Source organism: Diceros bicornis, chromosome 39 (assembly GCF_020826845.1).
Source record: "Diceros bicornis minor isolate mBicDic1 chromosome 39, mDicBic1.mat.cur, whole genome shotgun sequence".
Classification (NCBI taxonomy): Eukaryota; Metazoa; Chordata; class Mammalia; order Perissodactyla; family Rhinocerotidae; genus Diceros; species Diceros bicornis.
The window spans coordinates 11009532-11023804 of NC_080778.1; the positions used below are offsets into that span (position 1 = coordinate 11009532).

General features: G+C 43.6%; 2 protein-coding genes across 7 annotated transcripts in view; one reads left to right on the forward strand and one right to left on the reverse strand.

Moving 5' to 3' along the window:
- The first annotated feature begins 2488 nt into the window (after positions 1-2488).
- Positions 2489-9442, forward strand: DYNLT1 (dynein light chain Tctex-type 1). Of its 2 annotated transcripts, XM_058534072.1 has the most exons (5): positions 2489-2551; positions 5468-5509; positions 8306-8429; positions 8843-8920; positions 9206-9442. In XM_058534072.1, exons 1-5 carry the CDS (start codon positions 2525-2527, stop codon positions 9274-9276), a joined length of 342 nt encoding a protein of 113 aa, XP_058390055.1. In that variant the 5' UTR covers positions 2489-2524; the 3' UTR covers positions 9277-9442. The 2 variants fall into 2 exon arrangements, with proteins under 2 accessions (XP_058390055.1, XP_058390056.1); XM_058534073.1 differs by lacking the exon at positions 9206-9442 and having other exon boundaries at positions 8863-8918.
- A 2135-nt stretch (positions 9443-11577) lies between these two features.
- Positions 11578-14273, reverse strand: part of TMEM181 (transmembrane protein 181) — a 78678-nt gene continuing 75982 nt past the window's right edge. For all 5 annotated transcript variants that reach the window (XM_058534066.1, XM_058534070.1, XM_058534067.1 and 2 more), the window contains 2 exons: positions 14176-14242; positions 11578-13759 (listed from right to left, as the gene is read on the reverse strand). In XM_058534066.1, coding sequence (XP_058390049.1) covers positions 13681-13759; positions 14176-14242 — 146 coding nt within the window. In that variant the 3' untranslated portion in view covers positions 11578-13680. The remainder of the gene's footprint in view (positions 13760-14175; positions 14243-14273) is intronic.

Here is a 14273-nt window from a genome sequence, read left to right on the forward strand (position 1 = left end):
GTCTGTGTGTTTATACCCCAGTGCTTCTGATGGACATTCATTCTTGGCAGATCGAGGGTGCTGGAAATGGCAGCTAGTGAACTGCCCAATGCCATAGTGATTTTAAGTTCCTTAGCCCTTCAGAGTGTACATCAGTTGGGCAGAATACAATACCACATCACTGTATTTTTCCAAGCACTACGACATCACATGAACCTAGACAATTCAAATCCTCCTATTTACAGAAAATTAGTTTCTAAAAATTTCCATAGAGATCATATCTTAGTCAACTTTGTAGCCTCACCTCCAGCTCAGAAGCTGACACAAAGTGAGAGCTCAAAGTACGCGTGTTGAAAAAGTAACCAAATAATTCTGAAGATAACAGACCAATTTATCCATTTCTGGAACAGACTTAATATGTCATATACCAGCCATATACCATGATCATTTAATGAAGGTTCTTTGACAGTTAAAACTGGAGAGTGGAGCCCAATGCATATAAACTAAAGTCACGTAAAATTTTTCAAAATTCACATTTACATGTTTTCTGTTGGATTATGCACGTGCTGGTGATTTTGAGTTACCAAACAATTGAAGATCTATGCATTACTAAGGCACTATCCCGGCAGCCATTCAGGACACTCATTTGAATTAGGAAGTTCCTAAAAGGCTGGAGCAATTTAAAAAGATGCCCCAGGGGCTGGCCCAGTGGCATAGTGGTTAAGTTCAAGCACTCTGCTTTGCGGCCGAGGGTTCACGGGTTCAGATCCTGGGCGTGGACCTACACACTGCTCATCAAGCCATGCTGTGGTGGCGTCCCACATACAGAGTGGAGGAAGACTGGCACAGATGTTAGTTCAGAGCCAATGTTCCTCACCAAAAAAAAAAAAGAGAGAGAGAGAGAAGATGTCCCAAAACTTACACTCTTCAATTGCAGATGTTCACTCAGAATCGATTTACTTTTGCTTTGCACATAATTCTAAGACACTTAGCTAGTTGCCCTGCAGGTCAACAGCAGAAGAAAATTAAAAGAGAGTGAAAAAGCCCCTGTTTGGCTCAGGAGTGTGGTGCAGCTAAGGTGTAGCTAAGGGCCTGGAACCAGGCAGGCAGGGTCAAGTGACAGGAGGACACCTAAATGGGATCTTAGGTGAAGATGGGAATGTCGGGAAAACAAAATAAGAAATATCAGAATCAGAATCACAAGTAGACTGAGGTACAGGACTGAAACACCGAAGCCAGATAAGAGGAATGGTACAAAACTCACAAGGTAAATAAAGTTCAGAATCCAAGGAGCAGAGACCAGGTGCGGGAGAGCAACCAGTCCCCACCCAGCAGGTCTCCTTGCTCATGTCAGGTGCTCAGGGCAGAGCAGCCTTGGGTCTTTCACCACCCTGCCCTCTTCTAGCCAGCCCTGTTTCCCACAAGGAGGCAGGCGACTGCATTTTCCTCCACTCCCTGGTTCTCTGCAGCTGGGTATGAGGCAGAACTTACACCTGTGGGGAAATCATTCATTCATTCACTAAATTTTCATTGTGCACCTGCTCCGTGCAGGGACGATTGAAGGCAGGGGATATATCAGTGAATAAACGGATTCTGCCTGCACGGAGCTTAGATTTTACGGAGTAGAAACAACGAGGGCTGCCGATGGAGTGAATGTGGGCTCTGCAGCTTCAGTCTACCAAGTCCCTGGGGTCCTGTGGTCAGCTCCTCTCAGGGGATGGGAAGTGGGTTTTAGCAATTGGGGCTTGGAGAGGTAAGAAATGACACTCTGACTTCAAGGGTGTGGTAAAACCAGAAAAAGCAGCCCCCGAAGTCAAAGATCTTAGCCTCAGAGTACATACAAGCAGGTGCGTAGACCTCAGCCCTTCTTGGAGAGCATGGTCCCAGAGCCCACTGCAATTACTTATTTCCATAAAGACTCTTGTATACAAGTCAAGTGTAGGTCATTCTGGTTAAGGCAGCCGGGAAGTGTGCAGCATTTTAGAAAATTTTCCACCCAAAATGGCTTTTTTTTAATGGTGCTAAAGGAAAAATTCTCACTTATATGGAAGATTTACCTCCCCAAAGGAAGGTTTCGTTCAGATAGCTATAGTTTCCTCATCCTAGACCCCCAGGGGGACTGTCACCAGTATCTCAAACCCACCATCACGTTCAGAAATCACTTTACAATTTGTTACCAGGTGTCCGAGCCCGCTCGAACGTTCAAATTAATCCACACAGCCCAAGGTGGAGGGAGGGGCCAGAAGGACACTTCCTCTCGTGGACTGGTTTTTGTACAGTTGTTTCGTTTTAGTTGCGGCGATTCAGTGAGCTACCAGACTACCCAAGCAGCTTCCCAGGGAAACTACCACCTCCAGGAAGACGGGAGGAGAGGCTCATTCCGAGTCCCCGCCGGGCCAGCCTCGGCCACCGGGACACCAGCGGAAGGGCGGGGCCTACAGTGGGCGTGGCAGATCGGGGGCGGGGCGAGCCGAGGGGCGGGGCCTGAGCGCGCCTGCGCAGTGCGCTCTACTCAGGGAGGCGGCGGCGACGCGCAGGAGGAAAGATGGAAGACTACCAGGCTGCTGAGGAGGTAACCGCCCGGGCGGCGGCAGGAAGGGTGGAGGCCGGGGGCCCCGGGTGCAGGTGGGCGGCGGCAGCCAAGGGGGTGTGTGAGCGCCCGGGCCGCGTCTGGACGAGGGCGGCGGCCGTTCCCGGCGCCGGCTGACGGCACCGGCGCCCTGCCGAGCGCTTCGTGGTGACCCCGGGCCTGCCCGGGCGCCGTCTCCCTGCCCGGGGCGGGGCGCGGGGCGGGGCGTGAAGTCCGCCGTTCCTCCGGGAGGGGCTCCGCCGCCCCGGACGTCGTCCTGCGGCCGGGCCGGGAGCACCCCCGGCGCGCCAGGCGCCCGTCCCTTGCCCCCTGCACGCCGGCGGGGGCGCCGGGAGGGACATCACCCGCCCCGTTTCTTCCGTTTCTTCCGTGATGCAGCCCCCACCCCGGAGAAGGTGCTCGGCGTCCAGGGGTGGGGAACCCGAAGGCCGCTTGGGCGTCTGCTGCCTGATATTTTAACGCAGGACCCCGAGCGACATGCACGCGAAACACGCATGTACGGTCACATCTCTCAGGTCCCTTCCTTCCCGGATTTGATGCTCGGGCTGTCTGCAAAATGCAGAAGTGCACACCAGGAGACACCGCCTTTGTCTTCCGTGCCGCACCGTGTTCTCCAGGGCCGATGCACCGTGGCCACCATCACATTTCATTTCAGTTTGAGTTTGAGATGTCAGTAAGACAGCTCCTATTCGTGGGAAAAAATAATCTCTCATTGCTTCCACGAAGAAGCAGGGTAAAGCATACAGCGATTTGCCGAGCAGGAGACATTCATTGTAACGGTGTGCTGTTAAAATGGCTTTCCTTGAAGCTAACAAGCATTCAGGGACTGTAGTTGATGGATGCTGCTACTGTAGAAGAATAGTTGTCCACTTTCTTCTTGCTAAATAATTATTCTTGTTGCAATTCAGATAAACTGAGTCTTGTGTATTATGCAGCCCGTCAAAAATAAAAACTAGATAAATTTGGTAAGATTTGATATTTTACTATTTTTAAAATTTAGTTTAAGCAGGAATTATTTGAGGGGAAAAATATCTAAAGCTTAAGGACTGATTTTAGAGTTTCAGTTTTGATCTAATTTCCTAACCAGCACAAACTTTCTATGGCTATGTCATCAGTATTTGAATGCTGGTAGCAACCAAGTGAATAATTATGAAAAGACATGGTTCAGGAGCAGCTACTGTCAACTGTTTTCTTTTTAGCTACTGAAAGTATACAGGAGCTTTTCCCTGTAAACTATTAACTAGTATAATATGGAAAATGGCTTGTATTATAGGAATATTGAGTACAATTTTAAAAAAGGAACTGACAGTGTAAGAGCAAGCCTTAACACTAGCATTCTGATACTCTGCATTCTAATTGTGGCTCTCACCAATGAGGTGGCTAAGTGACTTCATTATTCCAGATCTCCGTTGCATATCTGTAAGGGAAGGGGGTGAAGTGACCTGTGTTTTACTTGAGATAAAGCCCTGGGTGGATGAGACCATGACTGTCTTCTTTCTAGTCAGCGTGCCTTAGGTCTTTACTAAATCGTCCCTGCCAGTCCTCCAACAGCATCTGAACCAAGCCTTTTCTGCATGTCCTCTAACTTCAAGTAGATTTTAACCCCATGGAAAGTTATACAGGCACTTTCCTGTATGGTTTAGGATTCCTGGAGTCCCTTGGAAGGATCCTTTGAACTTCCAGAAATGATTTAATCTCTATAAGATACTGCAAACGTTCATGAACAGAGTGAGTTGGCTTTGTCTCCAAGTATGACTTCTTCTGAGTACAAGTGAGAGGGCTTCAGGCAGTCAGCTCTTGATCCTCCTGGAAAGAAAGGGGCATTGCCAGAACAGGGCCGCAGTAGTCAACAGCCCAGCAGGGCTCTCTGCCTTTATTCTCCCAGGATGCACACTGACTGAGGGCCTGGGGTAGTGGTGGGGATGTCCAGAGCTAAGGACTGTTCCCAGGACTCAGACGGAACCTTGTACCCATTCAAATGTACCAGATGTCAAAAGAAAAAAAAACATTTATAAACTCCTGGCACTAGATTACTGCTAGCAGCCCACCTCCCAGCTCATCCTGACACACTGGTGGAGAACGGCTGTGCTAGCGGCTGGTTGTGTAGTCGTGATGTAGGGTTAAAATATGAATAGAGTGAGGGGCATTTGAATGGACTTTTAGTGGAAAGTAGAGAAGTTGTACAGAATCCAGAGAGCAGTTTCAACTTCTACAGAAAAGATGAACAAGGAGTTGAGAGTTATAAAGGCCCAGGTATCTACATGAAGTTAGGGGACATGCAGAAAACGCTTGGTTCAGAGGCTGTTGGAGGACTGGCAGGGACAATTTAGTAAAGACCTAAGGCAAGCCCTACTAGAAAGAAGAGAGTCATGGTCTCATTGAGAAAGAAAAATAATTATCAGAAAATAGTGTAGTCATTGTAAATTTTACCACCAATGGTGGTAAAAAACACTCCCAAAACATTTTAAGTTTCAGCCTTCCTAATCAGTTTCCATCAGGGAAAGTGTCAGTTAATTTATACAAAAGTCAAGTAACTCATTAAACTTCTACATTTGTTAATAATCCTAGTGGCCAGTTGAAAGATTGAATTCTGGTTTAAAGTGAAGTCAGTCTTTTGGATCATGGCATGATTAAAACAACAAAAACACACCAAAAAACCTTTCAAGTATATACAGATATCCGAGTCTCCTGATTGCCACTCACTAGGTCTGTGATCCTCAGAGCGCCACTGAATGTTTCTGAGTCTCTCTGTAATGTTTCCTCAGTAAAATGCAGTCTAGTTAGATTATTTCTAAGGTCTTCATTTCTAAATTACGTTCATTACCCAAATTTGCCTTAATCAGTGCATGCAGACGGAGCTTTTAAATCCATCAAACTTAACTGATTTTCTTCCTACAGACTGCTTTTGTTGTTGATGAAGTGAGCAACATTGTAAAAGAGGTAAGAGGAGAAATGCTTACTTTTAAAATGTTTGATTAATGGCTTATATGAGTCAAAATAATGTGTTTTAAATACTGTCTTGGAATTGTTTCAACTGAGCCTGTGTGTTTTGGCATTTCAAATAACAGTTTTTACTTCAATGAATATCTAGATAAGGATTACTCCCATATTATGTAAATTATAGATTTTAAATCAGACAGGAAATTTTATATACTAGCCTTATTATTGAGTGTTACTAAGGCTTGATTCTATAACCTTTTAGCATAAAAGACTCATAGTATACAAATAAATATTTCCAGTGTTTAATAAAGAATGAATATTAAAAAATTGAGCAACTTCTAGTTACTCAAGACCTGGTGATCCAGTTGGGGCTTCTTTCTTCATTTTTCTTGCATTCCTAAACTACCGACTTTATCGTTATTGAACATGGTACCTCCCTTAGATGATGAGAATGGGAGACAAAGGATATCTGTCCTTCATTCTTTCAGAAAATACACATTGGCGGGGCATGCAGGGAACTGACCCTCAAGGAGTTTACAGTATGGGGGAGGGGCCAGCAGACATTTATCAAATCGTCACCCTGGACAGTGTGAACTTGTTCCCTGTGTGGTAACTGCCAGAGTGTGTGCTGTGAGAGATTCGACCTACCTCGTCAGTGTGAGGACTGTTCAGAGCTGGAGTCTGGAGAATGAGTAGGAGTAGGGTTAACTCAGCGAAAAGGGGGGCACACGTTCCAGGCCGTGGACAACGTGCGCAGGCCCTGTGGTGGGCGTGTGCAGGTGGGTTTGAGGGACTGAAAGGGGGTGGTGTGGCTGGACTAGTGCAGAGAGCTGAGGGAGCCTGGGGTGGAAATGAGGCCAGAAAGGTGTCCTAGTCAGCTTCCCTTCCCACGGAAATTGAGCATGGATAGTGAAGCCACTGGCTAAGAGAAAGTCGTTAGATGATGTAAGTTTAATGGTACCATTTGAGGTTATGTATGTGATTTAGAATTGACTCTAATGCAAAAAGTATTATTAATGCAAATTATTATTAACGCAAATTATTGACTAATGCCAGAGTGATAAAGAACCACGACCTATTTTTGTTAACATCAAAAAGCATGATGATTTTGTTCTACCATATACATTATTCAGCATCAGGCAGGATCTGTAACAGGTTGCTTTTCACTGTTTTCTGAATACGAGGTTTCCTGCGGAAGCCAGTGGGGAGCAGGAAGGTGGGGAATTACACCGGAACTGGGAGAAGTGGGGTTGTTTGTTAGGAAGTGCCCTCCGGCCTTGCTTGTTCTCTGCGTTGTCTGTGACTGTGTTACCAGGCAGCAAGTACAATTGAATTTCCAGTCCCCGTGGACGCAGGAAGTAGTATCGCAGGTGGTGAGGTGTTCCTTTCACATGTCTCACAGCCTCAACAGCTTTTTGTCCCTGGCAGAAAGTGAATTCTGTACTGAGCTATTTTAAGTACTGGGTACTGGCAAAGTTAGGCGGGTCCAAAACTGGAGGAGGGTTTTCCTCCCTTCCTGAGAGAGTGCATTTCAGAGTGTGTGCAGAGAGCTGCCAGTTAGAGGCTGTCGAGCGGAGCTCCCCCTTCTTTGATGATGCCCAGATCTAGTAATAACCTGGTCCCTTATACTATGAGCTCCTGTGGCCCAGCCCCATTTTATGCTCTGAGCTGGGGAGGGGAGCAGGACATGGCAGAGGATGAGAAGGAGCTGTGATAATGGGGGGGGAGGGGGACACAGGATGCCAAGTGGCACGTGTTTAACGTGACTATTCAGAGTCCTGGGATAAAGAGCAACGTGCGTAGACTTCTGCCTATAACAGGGTGTGACTCTAGGTAGCTTTTTGTTGCTCAGAGTCAAGGTCACTGGGCTTAAGCCTCAGGCAGTAGACCCCAGTCTACCACCAAGGTGCCCAGCTCAGATCCCAGGACTATTTTTCTCTACGTGTCTGAGGACAGGACTTGGCCCTCACTGAATGTTTTTATGTTAGGTCAGAACTGTCATAAAAACTCAGTTTTCTGGTTCCCAGCACAGCAAGTTAGAAAGAGGTAAAGAAGAACGCTGGTTAGAAGCAGGCACACTGGCATCAGCATAAAAAACCCAGAAAACCGTAAAATGGGACTGTCCTAACTATAAACTTGAACAAGAGTAGGGGCAAGGAGCATTGTATTCTTGAATAACACTTGAGGTGTACGGTGGGAACCCTCCGCAGCATACAGCACAGAAAAAGACGACCAGGAATTTCATAATAGAGAAAAAAGTCCATCACCAACTTAAAAATAAGTTTTGGAATACACAGTGTTGTTTACTTATCTGAAAAATGCACTTACATGGTAACAGTCCCAAGAAATGCTGGATAAAGGGAGTATTTTTGAATACATGATGATTTGCAGTTTTGTACATTGTCAATTGTACAAAACCAATAAAGATTCCTACATCTACTATACTTTTAAGAAAGGAACAGGCCAAGTGAAGTATCTTCTAGTCTCAATAGGAAAAAAATGTGTTGCTTATCTCCAGTACTAATAGCAACAGTGGGCATGGAATCCAGTCAAAATGTTTAGGAAATTTGACAGAGCCTATGTAATTATGGATTTTTAAAAACGAGTATAAAACTTACTTGAATGAAATATAACACTGTTAAACAAAAGGTGTATTTGCAGTTGTTGTCCTGGTGACAGAGAAGCTTACGTTTTATGTCAATTACATGTCAGCAGTTGTTGGGTGATGCCTGTCAGTACTGACTGCAAGGTGCTGGGTGTGTTCTGCTAACAGCGACCACTCTGCTCTGCTTCTAGGCCATTGAGAGTGCAATTGGTGGCAACGCCTATCAGCACAGCAAGGTGAACCAGTGGACCACAAACGTGGTCGAACAGACTTTAAGCCAACTCACCAAGCTGGGAAAACCGTTTAAATACATCGGTAATGGATTTTTGTTTCTCGTGTATAGTGGTGGTGGTTCTTTAAATAGTCATCAGAGACATGTCCAGTGTCAGGAGAGAGCAAGTGTGGCAGTGTGCCTAACCTCAAAGAAAGTTCCGGGAGGGGTGGGTCACTTGTGTACGTGACCACCCCCGTGGCCTGTTTGGCTGCTGGCACAGCTGCAGGGCATGTCACAGATTTCACACCCTTTCAGATCAGCTGCTTTCCGAACAAGTGTGTGGTGAAGGGAAGGGAAGTGTGGATTTGTCAGTGTTGGAGGACCAGGCAGTCTACCCCTGTCATTATCATCATGAACATCAACCACGTGATCTTCATACATATACTACAAGCACGCAAAAAGAAATTTGTGTTGCCAAGTAGATTTCTCTAATAAAAGTTTGTTTTCATTGAAGTGACCTGTGTAATTATGCAGAAGAATGGAGCGGGGTTGCACACAGCAAGTTCTTGCTTCTGGGACAGCTCTACTGACGGTAGGTTTCTGTTGTTTTGTGAAGCCTTGTCATGGGCATTTCCCTGAAGGCCATGCTGAGACCTAGACTATTGAGAGCAGTGTTTATGAACTATGCGCTTGGATGTTGCGTGTCTTTGAATGCATGTTTATTCGAGTCACCTTTTAATACACTTTATAGAAGAGAGACTTGCCAACCTTCTTCATTCGTGTGCCGTAGAGGCAGGTACTTGAGTGTTTTGACCTTCATATGAAAAACGGGAATCTCGTTTTCCTGATTTCCAATGCCTGTCTGCCCCTTCCACAGGCAGCTGCACCGTGCGATGGGAGAACAAGACCATGTACTGCATCGTCAGCACCTTCGGGCTCTCTATCTAACCCCCGCATCCAGTGTGATCTCACTCCTTTTGTCTCTGCTTCTCTCTTCCATCTTCTGACCACCGGCCATGAATTCAGTGAACACCTTTCTCCTTCTCTTTAAGTGTGTTTCTTGTGGCATCTCAAAATGTAGAGAAAAACCCAGTGAGTGCACTGTTCTGTGAACTGCACTGTTCTGTGAACTGCACACCCTGACTCAGAGGACTCGTCACCACAGGCAGGCAGAGCCTGCACGCTGCCTGTCTTAACTCTGAATCTTTCTTTCCAAAGGTGCTCCACACTGAAATCTGTTGGTGTGAAACTTTCTCTACTCTCTGAAATGATTCAAATACACTAATTTTCCATACTTTGTACTTTTGTTAGAATAATAAATTATTCCAATTTAAAGTTTGTGTTTTTCTTCAAAGTCTAAATAGTATCACAAATGAATTCTTCATATTTAGTTAGTGGCTTTGGAATCTATAAAACTGTAAAAAAGAAAAGGTTTTGGTCCTCTTCAGTACAATGATTTGCTAATTTCATTCATGGGCCCAGGATCCTGACAGCTTTGCTGTTTTCTGATTAGATTTATAATCAGAAAGGGCATCCCATCCTTCATTCTTAGGTTCTTCTCTTCTAGAGCTTAGAGGGTGGGACATGGGCAAGCTGATTTCTATTTCTTTAGCTGGAAAGCTCTGACTCTCACACTTGGCCCAAATCTGCAACACTACAACTACTCCCATGTTCTCTATTTTTCAGGAGCAATCACAAAAAAATGTTTTAGTACTTTAGGGCTTACAAGATGCTTTCACAGTCATTCATTTTGTGTTCACAATTATTTATTTATAAATCAGAAAATGTGTTTGGAGCTTGGCTGACTGATTAAAAGTCACATCCAAGATCCACGTAAGTGAGGATGTGGGCCCCAAACCCTGGTGTTGTGACCCCATCTTTGGTGCTCATCCACAGGGCACGTTAACATCGTGATAAAGAGACACCTGAGGGTCCACTTGCTGGAATGAAAAGAGCTCTGCTCTTGTCCCTAAAGCCCTTTATGAAAGCATTCCTGTCTGAACAGCCAAATTAATTCCATGTGCAGAGAGCAAACAAGTCAGATACATGTATAAGGATCGAATATGAAATATTTATTAACATGTACCAGAAAGGCAGTTTTCGAATGAAGCCATTCCCAAAGTGTAAGTTTGCCATAAGTAAACATTTATTCACTTGTGATTATGACGATCATTCTGTGATCTGCGCTACTGTGCTCACTGACACAGCTCCAAGATCTAATACATAGCTACAGCTTTCCTTCTGAGCTTAAAGTTTAGAGGTGTTTCATTTTACAAATATTTACAGACGTTTTGTAAAAAGGCAGTTTTCAGTAGCAGAAAATCCTTCTGTTTCATAACATGGTATTATAGTTACCAGTATATCTAAAACAAGTCAAATCAAGACAAACAGGATAACAAGATGTCACAGACTAAAGCCACTTCCCTTTGGCCTGGGGAAAAGACTTGCATCTTCTTTTTCAAAAGTCTAACCTCTAAGGCAACTGGTTTCTAAAACCCTCAAAATACATAAATATACTTTAGTGTTTTAAAGTCTAGTATTCACTAGATGTCCCTTTGAAGCATCCCTTCTCCAAGCTTCTGTGTTTTTCTCTGTGAAAAGCATTCAAGAAATAAGTTACCACATTATGACCTATTTAACATAACTGTACCTTCAGTAAACAGTTCATGAAATACTTGAGGCCAGTAACATTTGTCTTGTAACCTGCCCATTTAGTGGGTTGGGTCTGAATAATATGCCTAAGCTTTCATTGCAATCTGTAATTATGTACAGTAATTAAACAACCTTACAAACCTTGAATATAGTTTATATCTCCCCTTCTCCAGCCTGTCAAATGGGGCTGAAGAGAGAAAAAACTACATCACTTCACTGCTGTAATGATTTAATAATAAATCAAGCGGCCCTGTTATCCACATGGATAATGAAGCTCTCCCTAGGGAAACTGGGAAATCCCTATGGTCATCTTCCAGGTTCCCCTAGACTGGACCAGTATAAAAATTATCCCAAGATGATGTTATTCAAGCCATTACCATGGAAGAACTAAAGTCAGCCCTTTGAGTTTATAATTTGTTTGCAAAACTTGAATACCCTCAAAGAAAAAAAAACAATTTTCCTGCTACTGTCTAAAGTTTCCGCAGACTTTAGTGTCTTAACTAATACCTATGGCACGTATAATACATGCTAAATGCTATATACTTTAAGCAAAATTTTACATTGAGTATGTAATAAGTTGATATACCAGAGAAGAAAAACTGAAAATGCATGATTTAATAAAAAACCGTTTTCCCCTAAAGTGTGTACTTTTGTAATTTTTTTCTAATCTCCAACTTAGTCACAAGAAGCAAATAAATACTCCCATATTTTTCATTTCATTGACTTGATGCCATGAAGAATCAATGTATGAAGATATCAGTCATCAGTTTATAATTACATTATAGGACAAAGACAAGTATTAAAAAGTTCTAATGTGTACAGCTAAATGCTTCAAATATTTTACATTTACTGATAAATAATAGCATTCCAAATCATGGAAATTATAATGATTAAAACTTGTAAACTATATCACATACTAGAGTACATTAATCAACACAAGTACATTTTCATCAGTTTACATAAAATTATTTATAGTTAGGCTTAATAGAAGTTGAAAATTCGGTAAGAAAATTTTTTTCAATACCTCTGAGTACACAGAATCAAAAAAAGTAATCACACCATTGCAAATGTAAAAACCATGTAAACTTGAATTACCCTTACAACAATACAGTTTTAATTCAAACATTCATATTTACAAGGTTTTAAAAACAAATATAAATGGAATTCATATTAAAGGTACGTTATCATTAAAGTTTAAATCAAAAAGATACGAAGTCATAATGAGTAGTGTCTCATGAACCTCTAGAAGGTCCCAGCACTACCCAAAGTGGAATATAATTTTTAGCCATGAATGGTAATTTGAGAGTTAATGCATAGATGAAGAAAATGTAGGTACAATTTGCAGAGTGGAACAATCATGTCCTATACCTCTGCATCTGCCAAGATGGCATCAATCAGAACAGAAATGTCAACCATACAGTGCCAGTTCAACAAAGATGATATTGTGCAGTCAAAGGAAAAGCAAAGGAACCATCTCTACCAGACTTCTATACTTCGTCTTCGACAAAATGGAACCGGAAACTCTCCAGGGCCTTCCAGGATGCCACAGATTCAGCAGCTCCAGACAACTTCCCTTTTCCACAGAGCAATTCGTCTGCTTACCTGACCACTGTGTGCGACACGGAGGGCAGGGATGATTCCCAACACGTTACCTTCTACCCAAAGAGGTTCTCCCCTAGGCCATCTAAAATGTTTTACTTTCTCTTCATCTAGTTTCCAAATGTGAAACTGAAAAACTTTTTGGCAATAAAGAATCTATAATGTTATATCAATCATTTGTGTAGCTTTTATTTAAAAAAATAATAAAGGTCTACAGGGTGTCATCTTTAACAGAGTCGCAGAAACTACTATTTATTGGAATTGTAATGGATACCGTCTTCCCCACCCCAACCACAGGGACATCCAATCATATTCGTGGATGTACACACGCATGCACACAGGCCCTTGGAAAACTGTATGGCAGCAAGGCCTTCCCACTGGAGCAGGCAACTTGTTGATTACCTTACCCTTTCCTTATGAACCTTACCAAACCTCCTCAGGATCCCACAACACTAGTTCTGCTGTGGTGTCAGAGAAGGGCTATAACCTGCCCACCCACCATTTCCCTAGAGCCATCACTTAAGTATTTCACACACAGTCACTTAAGATGCTTGGTTGTCCGGAGCTCGGGCCACTCAATGGGGAAGAACCGCCCTTGTGAGGCAGCCACAGAAATAGGCTTCCCTTTGAGTTTAAAAGGTCAAAAAACGGTCCCATGGAGCAGGGAAGAAAGGAAGAAAGAGGAGGAATACTACCACGCTGCGGGCCCATTCCTAAGGGCTTTCCGTAAACTTGGAATTAGGAAATGACTTTTCTTTAAAGTACCTAATTCTCTTCACTAAAAACAGGAATCAATTCCTCCTCCCACTGAAAACAAGCTCGCTCTCATCTGAAATCTTTGAAAAAGGATTTGGCTGTGTAAACTTTTTATCAGCATCTCTTCTCAAATAAATACAGCCACTCTAACAACAAATTTGGCCCAATGTTTAACTTTGTCCTCACTTCTGGTTTTCCTTTCAAAAATATGTAAACAAATAAGGACCAGGAAATCTCTGCTTATAAGACAAGTCTGATCACAGGCAGGTCGAGGGAAGGCCAGGGAGTGGCCGCTGCAGGGGAACCTCAGGCTCCCTGACGACATCTCGCCGACCCGCCAGGAGCTCAGTCGCTCTCGGACCCCTCCTTGTACTGGGCCCGAATGGCCTGGCCGTTCTGCAGGGGCATTTCTTCATAGTCACTCCTGTTATAAAAGAGACCTTTGATACCATTCAGCTTTTGACGGCTCTTGATTTATTCTTCTCTTCCACACGCCATCCTAACATGAACACATTTCATAGCTTCACTCTCAATTTCTATCACCACTGATACTGCCCACTGCTTCACCCCCCACCAATCAGTAGGGTCCATCATCCCAAAAGAACTGTTCTTCCTGTGGTCACCACTCACTGTGGGTGTTCAGCAAAAAGGAACACCACTCAACTGAGCCTGAATAATGGGAAAACAGAAAAGCAGGGAATCATGTGACACTCCCAGGTAAGAGACATACTATAATACCTTGAAAATGATTTTAGAATGACTAACAGCCTGTTCAGTAAACATGCAAAACCAGCCTGAATGCTCACCACGGGACAGCCTTCAGAAGGGACAGTGACTTACCCATAGATCACGTCATCGTCAGAGTCATTCAGCATGGAGAACGCAGGATTGTCTTTCAGCTGGGACTCTGAAAACCAACAAAAGCATTTTTTTATGTT